The following is a 10,157-nucleotide window of genomic DNA, read 5'->3' as shown; positions in this document are numbered from 1 at the left end:
TGATGATGCATAGGTGACCAAATCTTGAGTGCCATGTATTAGGTGCGACCGTGAGTAATGCAGTGGAGTGTGGTGAAATATTAAAGGAACATAAGCCATTGCGTTCATAGCCCCACTCAATCTCCACAAAATAATATATTGATATTTGATGGTTTAAACAAAGAAACATAAATGGTTTATGCAAGAGATTTAATTAATGGTAAAAAGAAATAGAAAAAGTATGTTTTTTTTTTTTTTTTGGGTATTACCAGAGTTTTCACTGTCAGACACAATGACTAATTCTCTCACTGGATTGTAGGCACATCTTTTGAATGAAATAACTAACTTGGAGATTTAAAAAAAAAATATGTATCTAAAGTAGAATGCTAATAGCATCAAAAGAATATGATTAAATATGTATAAAAGAGATTAGATATGAATGTTGTTTCTATGTCTGACTGTAATGAATGTTTAACCATTCCGTCCATTTTTATTATAAACGTTTTAGCTTATGATTAATGAATTAGCTTCCAAATTTTCAGCAATTAGTGTGGCATGCTAGATATTAGTTTTTATTCGCATGTTTTGATGGGTAGCAGATTCCAATTAGTGTGTTGATTCTTGGTGGGCTTCCAACATGCTTTTATTGACTGCAAATTCTATGTTGCCAATAGTCATCACTGGACAGCTTCCAATATTTTAAGTAGTCTTAAAATATTGGACGGAAACACTATTTTATTTCGAACTCATACTATATGTATTTCCGATCTCAAAGCCACTCACTTGTAATGAAATTTATTATCATTCGCTAAGAAATAACTGATATCAATAATTAGATATGTGCTTCAATACACTTTGTATGAATTACCTATTAACCTTTTTTTGATTTGAATCAATTAAATAACATATACTAATTTATTTATAACTTTAATTTCTTAGTAAATCAAAGTATGCACTCCACTGCACTGCAATTTGAGCCTTGAGGGCAACCTTAGCCAAGTTGGTCAGAGTATTTACTTGATAATTACAAAGTTATAAGTTTGACTTACAACGAGAGTGACCTATTGACCTTTTTGGTTTGAATCGGCCAACTATAAACAACCTGAATTAATTTATCTCCTTGTAATTCTTAAGGCATGATTTACCCAGTACACACTCTTAGATTGTGCCTGCATTTTTAGAATTTTTGTCTAACCAATTAGGAGAGAAAAAAAAAAACTTCTTTTTTCTTTTACAAAAAAGGCCTTTTTACACGTCGCACCATGCTGGGCAGGACAGTGTGCAAAACATGTAATCTACACGAAAAATACTTTGTGTACTCTCATTTTAAACTCCCAACTTGTACCCCCTCTCACATGCTCTTGATGTAGACATTTTTCTGTGGACCCACATAATGAAAATAACCAATCCTGATTTGCCATCTCAGAGTAGAATTTTGGGAGTCTATGTAGTAGAACTCAGATGGCACATCATTTGCCTTTTCACTGGACCACAAAATATTTTGATTTGGAAGAAAAAATTTATAAAACCCCATTCTCATCAATACACAAATCTTATTCTAATTTTTTCTTCTACAAAAAATCTCATAAAATTCACTAATGCTGATCCCCTTGCAATTTCAATATTGGCAACTATATAATACTCACGTCGTATCATTTTTTTTTTTGGAAAAGCGGGAAGGGAAAATCCCGTGACCTAGCAACACCCACTCCGTATCATTTGATAAAATAGCACTCCGTATATGGCAAATTATATCGTGCACCTAGTCAAAACGAAATCGTTTTTTAAAAATTTCATTTTCCGTTTCTATCATTAACTTCTAAAAAAAATCTCATATTTCAAATGTATATAATTGTATAATATAATACATAAAAACTCATAATATAATACACATAATTAAATATAATACATAATACATATAAATTTTTAATAGAATACACATAAACTCTTAACATAAAATAATTTCGTTTTGAGCAGGACCGGCAAATTATGCTGTGCATCCGTATGCACCATGCATGGTGCATACGGATGCAAAAAAGACGTCGTTTTAATAAAACGCGCGTCTCCCCTTAAAAAAAAAATCAGGTTCGATTCCCAGCAACAACATATGAACTAAAATTCCATAATCGATGAACTATAATTCCATAATCTAATCTATGAACTAAAAATTCCAGAATGAATGAACTAAATTAAAATTCCATATTCTATAAACTAAAATTTCATAATCGATGAACTACAATTCCATAATCGATGAACTATAATTCCATAATCAATGAACTATAATTCCATAATCTATGAACTAAAATTCCAGAATGAATGAACAATATAATGTTGTTGATGGGAATCGAACCTGAATTTTTTTTAAAGGGGAGACGCGCGTTTTTTAATAAAACGACGTCGTTTTGGCATCCGTGCATACAGATGCACCATGCATGGTGGTGCATACGGATGCACAGCATAACGATTGAGCAGGACCCTAGTGCACGATATAACGATTGTATAACGATTGTCAGTATATAATCAATTTATTGTAAGCTGTTGAAAGTTGAATTGCAGGGCGGATTGTACAATTCTGCTTTAAAATATTTGACTCGTTGGATTTCTTTATCACCCTGACTGACCCTCATGGCGGCTAAGGACACTACTCTGGCTTCTCGCTCCCCTTCCCGCACGCCGATTGTCAGGGACCCATCGCCTCCTCGCTCGCTCTTTAGATCGCTAAATTCTTGCCCGATTCTTCTGTAATATGCTATGTAACAATCTCCTCTCAGCGACACAAGAGTATCCATAGCTTCCGGCGAAGAGCAGTGGTAATAATAATTTTTTTTAAAGCTTTTGCAATTAGGAACATAGGAGTACACGAGTATTTGCTAAATTAGGCAGTAATTTTATTAACTATGCTATTTAAAAATGATAGTATTATTTGTTTAATTTAGGATGTATTCTATTAATTGTGTAGTTTTAATCTTAAATTAGCTCTAATCAATGCAATGAATTTAAATTAGGCAGTAAATTTATATTGTATTAGGGTTGCATTGCTTGTAGTAGTATTAACTGGTATTGATGTTTCTTGAGTGTTTGATCGGAGATATGTGTTTGTTTTATTATAATTTCAGCTAAAGTAAAACAACTTTAGCTTCAATTTTCATACAAAGCATTTATATATCCTTTAGAAACATTACATGTGATGTTTGCCTCTTTGTGTCCCTTTTTGAACAAAAGAGGCGCTTCGCTTCGCCTTGCGCTTTAAAGCGAGGAAGTGCCTGGTCGCTCTGCTGCACTTTTCACTTTAAAAACCTTAGATTCTGGTAAAGTTGAATTCCTTGTCTTTGTTATTATGTTTCACCAAGGAAGGCCAATATAATTAATCAGATGAAATGTTGAAAGTTTACTGCTCACTGACTTTGAATGCCTTGGAAATTTTCAATTGTTTCAAGACTATTTTTCAGGCTATATTTATGTCAGTATATATGTTCATTGGGAGGAAAAGTATTAAGCTTCTTATTATACAAGGTGAAAATGCGAGGTGTTGTAATTAATCTTTCAGTTTAAGATTCTATGCAAGATATTTTAGGTGCACAATGAAGGCATTAATAGTGGAGTTCTAGTATGGTCAATTACCTTGTGGTGAGGATTTCATTTCTTAAATACTCCTACAGGATTCCAGTGCCAGTAGAGCCTACAATTGATGTCTGATGCAAGTGTTGCATATAACTTGGATGAAATATAATACCTGAGTTAGTTTTGCGGTTGCTGTGATGGGCTCTTTCTTTCTTTTATTTTTATAAAAGTTGCTTGATAGCCCCTGCAAATTAAGGTTCACTTTACAAGACTTTCTACAGCTTACTTGTGGAAGTTATGGATCTATTATAAAATGTTTTTGGCCAGATTGGTCTACATGAAACTCAAGTGGCATTGTGGCAATGATGACCACAAAATTCATTCTTGCATCAACCCATGGAAAAAAGCGACTTATTTTTCATTTCTGACCCTTAGCTTTGCATCACTTTCCCTTGATTATGTTTTCCTGGTGGTTACATGCCCAAATTGTTAATATTCCTCTAACAATTTGCTAAGCCATTTTTTTTTTTTTTTTTGAAAATGTAAAACCTGTCTTTGTTTTGTTAAGGATTTGGCTTAAAATATCACTCGTTTTTTCAAATACATTTTGTTTTCTTTCATGTTCTCTTGTTCTGGTTTAAATCATGAATGTTGACTTCTTCAAGTTTTTGAAATGAACATGTTGAAAATGCTTGTGAATCTTTGAAATAGATGAATGTACAACTGAATTGATTGCAAAGGATCTTGACATCGTAATAAACTCTGCAGCTAATAAAACCTTTGATGAAAGGTCACTTAAGTATATTGTGCGAGCACATGTGTGTACAGTGTATACACACACACACACTTGTGTTTATCATTATCATTATATTATCTCAGAAAAATCTATATAAGTGGTAAACAAAAGCAAAGCAACTGAGAAAATATCTATATAGATCTTCTGGTTATTGCAGAGCTGGAAAACCAAATACGGAGTATATTTTAGGGGTTATTTCCTTTTACCAATTTACTGGTATATATTATAGTTAAATTAATAATGAAATAGATAAAGACAAAGGTCTAAAGATATACTCTCAACTAATTTGTCATGTAAACCTCTTGTTATCATAATGAATTGAATAGTACCAAAAGAAGAGTATGCCCTCATTAAGATGGTTTAATTTCCCTAGAAATAGTATTGCTGTAAGAAAATTTTTGCATGATATAACAGGGATAAAATTTATATAAGGTTTATATAGTTATATATATTTTTTTCATTGAGCATTGACATAATCATGCAATGCGTGTAGTTATAACTGGTATCTATATATGTACATATTTATTCGCAGACACATATAGATACACACATCTCAAAATACCATAATCGAATAGCCTAGTAGTTCTACAAAGCAGGCAAGAGAGATAGAGGATGGAGGTAAGAGCAAGAGCGCCGGCAAAAATCATTCTGGCCGGAGAACATGCGGTGGTGCATGGATCCACTGCTGTGGCAGCCGCCATCGATCTTTATACCTATGTCTCTCTAAGCTTCCCTATTCCCTCTGGTAATCACTAAACCATCATAACGTATGTCATAGATGTGTAACTTTGAACTCTGTAGTGTTTACAATTGAATTCAATTCTTAGAGAAACTGATTTTTAATCACTGATTTCTGAATTGATTAATTCTCCGCTTCTTCACTACTGCTACTTCATTATTATGTCACCCTAAATTGAAACTTAATTAGTGGTAGTTAGGGCATTTAACTGAAGTAATTTCATCATTAAGCATAACTTTGGAAGGTTTGAATTTGACCTTCATTTCTTGTTGATGAAAAAATTGTCCTTTTCTAACTTTTGAAAAGGATAAACCACTTATTCCAAAATTTGCCCATCTGAAATTGCTTCATGTGAGTAGTTTGTGTTAGGGTTGACCAATCTACATGTGACTAATGAATATGAAGGGTTAAAAGACTTCTCACAAGTCATGCAAAATAATGCAAACTTTTGGTGCAAATAGCATATTTCTTTTGAAAATGGAAACATAAACCCAATTGCTTTGATTAAGATTGGAATGAATTTCATAAATTGAAGGTTATGGAATTGCAATACTCCCAGATAGGTTTTATGGCTTCTTTTTTTTTTTTTTTTTTTTTTTTTTTTTTTTTTTTAAATTTAAAATTCTATTTCATGATACATAACTGAAGAAACTAAGTCTTTTTGTTCTACTTATTGCATTGGATGCTTTGGGACCAGAAAATGATGAAACACTGATACTCCAACTTAAGGATGTTTCCTTAGAATTTTCTTGGCCAGTTGCAAGAATTAGAGATGCTTTTCCAAATCTTGATAGTAGTGTTGCTTCCTCTCCTTCATCATGCTCATTGGAGACACTTAAGTCAATTGCTTCTTTGGTGGAAGAACAGAAAATTTCTGAGGCCAATATTGGACTTGTGTCTGGTGTCTCAGCTTTCCTCTGGTTGTATACCTCTATTCATGGGTGTGTAACTTTGCTTGCCTTGTGAAACCTTGTTCTTCTCATTGTTTAGCAAAGTCATTTATGATATCTGAATCTTGTTCTTCCTTATTTGCAATATCAGATGCAAACCAGCAAAAGCAGTTGTCCATTCTGAGCTCCCAATGGGAGCAGGTCTGGGATCATCTGCTGCCCTCTGTGTTGCATTCTCAGCTGCCATGCTCTCTTTGTCAGATTCTGTTAGTATGGATTTCAGCCACCAAGCTTGGCAAGTATTTAAAGACACTGAACTGCAATTGGTAAACAAGTGGGCTTTTGAGGGCGAAAAGATAATCCATGGGAAGCCATCTGGGGTTGACAATAGTGTAAGCACATATGGTATGTGATTGCAACTCTTCTGGTGAAGAAATTAGTTACTCTTTTGCTCATTGATATATTGTTTTTCCCTAATGAGAGTACCAAATGCTTCAACTTTAGGATCATCATACCTATGCAACTAATGGACTTCATGTGACAGGGAACTTGATCAAATTTAAGTCTGGTGATTTGACACGCCTCAAGACTAACATGCCAATGAAAATGCTAATCACTAATACAAGAGTTGGCAGAAATACAAAGGCATTAGTTGCTAGTGTCTCAGAGAGGACATTGAGGCATCCTAGTGCCATGGCTTCTGTGTTTGAGGCTGTAGATTCCATTAGCAATGAAGTAGCTACTATTATCCAGTCACCTGTTGGTGATGATCTTGCAATAACTGAGAAGGAAGAAAAATTGGGAGAGTTGATGGAGATGAACCAAGGGTTGCTACAGTGCATGGGTGTAAGTCATTCCTCAATAGAAACTGTGCTTCGAACAACAGAGAAGTACAAATTATGCTCCAAATTAATTGGAGCTGGTGGTGGAGGTTGCGTTTTGACACTGCTACCAACTTGTATCCTTTCTGTTATCTGCTCATACATGTTATGCATGCCTTTCCTTTTCACTCTAAATTCATTATCGGTTTATTTGCAATTCCAACCAAACTTGTATTATTTTCCCTGATTGATCAGGGGCCTAATGAAATCCTGATAATGCATCATCCTTGTGGTTGTAGTAATGCACTCCTTATAAAGGAAGACCAGATTTGATTAGATAATGTATTATGTTTCCTTGACAATATTCAGTGCTATCAGGAGCAGTTGTTGATAAGGTGATAGCTGAGTTAGAGACATTTGGGTTCCAGTGTCTAATTGCTGGAATCGGTGGAAATGGCGTCGAGGTTTCTTTCACTGGATCTTCCTGATGATACATACATATGCTGATCGAGGCTTCAATTTACCTTTGCATCTCAAGATTTGGTACGCCACATCTAGTCTACAATATTATATACGGTTCTTTTCCATGCTAATGCTATCTTCACAGTAGCTCCTGTTTGGGCTAAACTCCTACCCTTGTGTTTTTTCCCCCAAATATTCAATTCTTCAATTTGAAACCCAATCTAATAATGTTTAATGAGGAATATCAAGAACTTATGAAGAATTTTTATTTTTTATTTTCCAAATTTGTTTGTTTGTATGTCATGTCCTTTCTATTTGGTCTTAAGATTGCATTAATGTTATTTTCTTCTCAATGCTTGCATTTGGGGGTTTTGTAATAGGTTGAATCTCAGATTGTTACAAAAGGGAAATCAACACTTTGGTTCCTAGAAGGGAAATCAACAATTTGGTCCCTCAATTATTTCTCAACTGTCAATTTAGTCCATCAATTATTTCTCAACTGTCAATTTAGTCCATCAATTGTCATTTCAACCAATTTTATCTTCGAATTATTTAAAATTTCATCAATTAAACCTTTTCAAGGGACCAAATTGATGAAATTCTAAAAATGTAGAAATCACCATGGTTTTGAAAAGGTTTGATTGATGAAATTTTAAAGAATTCGAGGACTAAATTGACTGAAATTAAAACCTAGGTACTACATTGACAATTAAGAAATAATTGAGGAACAAAAATGGTGATTAACTCTACAAACAATGCATACTGAATTTGCTGCTATTTTACCAGATTCAGAATTTCAGTGAGTTGATAATGAAAGTCTGATTTTCCCCCACAAGCACACATTAAAGATTGGAGATAGATAATTAGATATTGCTCCCTTTACTAGGTTACATACGGAAAACACCACTACAAACATCTCACATACACTAATTAACATAAACAGTAGGAAATACTTCAATTCTGGCGCAGTAGGAAAAGGGAGAGCCCCAGCAACAAACAAAACAAAGGATTCCTTACAGTTGCCGCCGCCCCAGCCGGGGGGGCGAACATCCCCGTTTGAGTGTTGGTGGTGAGCACCAACACTGTCCAGTCGTCCTCCGTCCCGATTCCGACACCGGTGTACTTGGAATCGTTCAGGTACTTTGCATTCTGCGGGGACTGAGTGTAATTGGTGAGCACGAGCGTGGGGACTCGTTTCCTCACGCACACCGGCACCACCATGCCGTCCTTGGTGGTGTTGCCATCTATGCCGCACTTGTCCAGGTGTTTCTGCAAGTTAGCCACTCGCGGTGGGCTGCTCGGAGCTCCCGGCCGCGGACACGCCTCGTCTTCTATCTCGTCGGCTATCTTGCCCGCCAAGCAGTTTGCCTTGTCGTGCTTTGCTAGGGCCGGCAAGCTTTTGGATTGCCTGTAACTGTTGATACCTTGAAGAAGATGATCTTCTTCATCTGTCCATGCATGCCCGCAAATTATAGAAACGAAACAGTAATTTTAAAAGAGAATCTATATATAATACTATACATGCAGTAAAGAAATGGAATGAGTAGCTTGGGTTATTAATTAGATACGAACCATCACAGCGCACGGAGAGCGATGCGAGGAGGAAAACACAAATGGCTGCAGAAAGTCGCAGAGACGAGGAGGGCGCCATGGATAGATAGATGGAGAGAAATGGGAACTGATCGAGAACTGAATTATTAAGTATGAAGGTAATTAGTTAAGGAGAAAAGAAATGAGAAAAATGGGGGATGATAGTTGATAGGCAGGTGCTACTCTATGTACACAACACGTTGCACCCATGCAATACAATGCAGCTGACGCATCAGATCAATGCACCTTTTTTTTTTTTTTGATCTTTTCCTTCAATTCGCCTTTAAAAAAAAAAAAGAAAAAGAAAAGATTGAGGCATATATATATTGGTCTGCATGTTTAATTTCTATCAATTTTCATTCACGATTATTGTTTTAATACCAATTTTTATTCAGACTATTATTTTAGTGCTAAAATTTATCATACCGATCATTTCTCCGTTTCAAATATGTCGAAATATGAAATTATTAAGGGTATTTTCAATTTTTTTAATAATCACAATCCCAATTTGAGCATGAATAATGATATTTAAAACCTGAGATCGATCTTAATTCACAGTTTTCCTCCTCAAATTAAGGTAGGATGAAGATGAAAACTGCGAATTGGGATCGATCTTAAGGCTTAAATCTCATTATTCATACTCAAATTGGGATTTTAAGTTGAAAATAACGAAAGTACCCTTAAAATTTTAGATTTCAGCATGTCTTAAACGAATGAGTGACCAACGTGATGAATTTTGGCACTAAAACAATAATTGTGGATGAAATTTGGTACTAAACTAATAGTCGTGGATGAAAATTGATAGGAATTAAATATGTCGACTAAAACTTCATTCTATTAATACTCGTGAGATCAAAATTGGTATTTTCTCTCTCTCTCTCTCTCTCTCTCTATATATATATATATATATATATATATATGAGTTAATACCTAATATAGTCCTCGACTATAGTGATTTTATCTAATTTAGTCTTAACTGATTTTTTGTACTCAATTTAATTTTCAATTTTGGTGGTTTTACACAATTTAATCCTTTGTTAAAAATTCTGTTAGTCGACTGTTAGAAATAGGCTGCAGGGTCCTAATGACAATTTCTCAATCTTCATCCCATTTGGGATGATTCCTCCTTCTTGCCCTTATTAAGCTCCACGCAGAAATGGAGATCTTTATGCCCAAATCAACTTAAACCCTAAATAAATAAGTAAATAAGATGAAGAAGAAAGAATCATTTGCATTTATGTGTGATCTTAATAAGGGGATGAAGAATGAATCATCCCAAATGAAATGAAGGATGAGAAATTACAATTAAGACCTTATTT

The 10,157-nt window shown here is 34.7% G+C and overlaps 2 protein-coding genes across 3 annotated transcripts; one reads left to right on the top strand and one right to left on the bottom strand.

Moving 5' to 3' along the window:
- The first annotated feature begins 2,540 nt into the window (after positions 1-2,540).
- Positions 2,541-7,540, top strand: LOC109190731 (mevalonate kinase-like). 2 transcript variants are annotated; one of them, XM_019341304.1, is made up of 6 exons: positions 2,541-2,789; positions 4,869-5,081; positions 5,773-6,016; positions 6,117-6,370; positions 6,510-6,923; positions 7,156-7,540. In XM_019341304.1, the coding sequence occupies exons 2-6, from the start codon at positions 4,949-4,951 to the stop codon at positions 7,272-7,274; spliced, it is 1,164 nt and encodes a 387-aa protein (XP_019196849.1). In that variant the 5' UTR covers positions 2,541-2,789; positions 4,869-4,948; the 3' UTR covers positions 7,275-7,540. The 2 variants fall into 2 exon arrangements, with proteins under 2 accessions (XP_019196849.1, XP_019196850.1); XM_019341305.1 differs by lacking the exon at positions 2,541-2,789 and having other exon boundaries at positions 4,813-5,081.
- Positions 7,541-8,090: 550 nt separating this feature from the next.
- On the bottom strand, positions 8,091-9,103 carry LOC109190733 (uncharacterized GPI-anchored protein At5g19250-like). The gene is made up of 2 exons (XM_019341307.1): positions 8,821-9,103; positions 8,091-8,696 (listed from the first exon to the last, which is right to left on the bottom strand). Exons 1-2 carry the CDS (start codon positions 8,897-8,899, stop codon positions 8,203-8,205), a joined length of 573 nt encoding a protein of 190 aa, XP_019196852.1. The 5' UTR covers positions 8,900-9,103; the 3' UTR covers positions 8,091-8,202.
- Positions 9,104-10,157: the final 1,054 nt, after the last annotated feature.

This window comes from Ipomoea nil, unplaced genomic scaffold (genome assembly GCF_001879475.1).
Source record: "Ipomoea nil cultivar Tokyo-kokei standard unplaced genomic scaffold, Asagao_1.1 scaffold1576, whole genome shotgun sequence".
NCBI lineage: Eukaryota > Viridiplantae > Streptophyta > Magnoliopsida > Solanales > Convolvulaceae > Ipomoea > Ipomoea nil.
The sequence above is the reverse complement of the archived record's forward strand: the minus strand, read 5'-3'. Positions and strand labels throughout refer to the sequence as shown.

Bases quoted from the DNA above. Each gene is read 5' to 3' on its own strand.
- LOC109190731 (XM_019341304.1), top strand. From the start codon at position 4,949: ATGGAGGTAAGAGCAAGAGCGCCGGCAAAAATCATTCTGGCCGGAGAA. The intron at 5,082-5,772 runs GTAATCACTAAA...CTTTGGGACCAG, and splicing joins AAGCTTCCCTATTCCCTCTG to AAAATGATGAAACACTGATA. The intron at 6,371-6,509 runs GTATGTGATTGC...TTCATGTGACAG, and splicing joins CAATAGTGTAAGCACATATG to GGAACTTGATCAAATTTAAG.
- LOC109190733 (XM_019341307.1), bottom strand. From the start codon at position 8,899: ATGGCGCCCTCCTCGTCTCTGCGACTTTCTGCAGCCATTTGTGTTTTC. The intron at 8,697-8,820 runs GTTCGTATCTAA...ATGCATGGACAG, and splicing joins GCTCTCCGTGCGCTGTGATG to ATGAAGAAGATCATCTTCTT.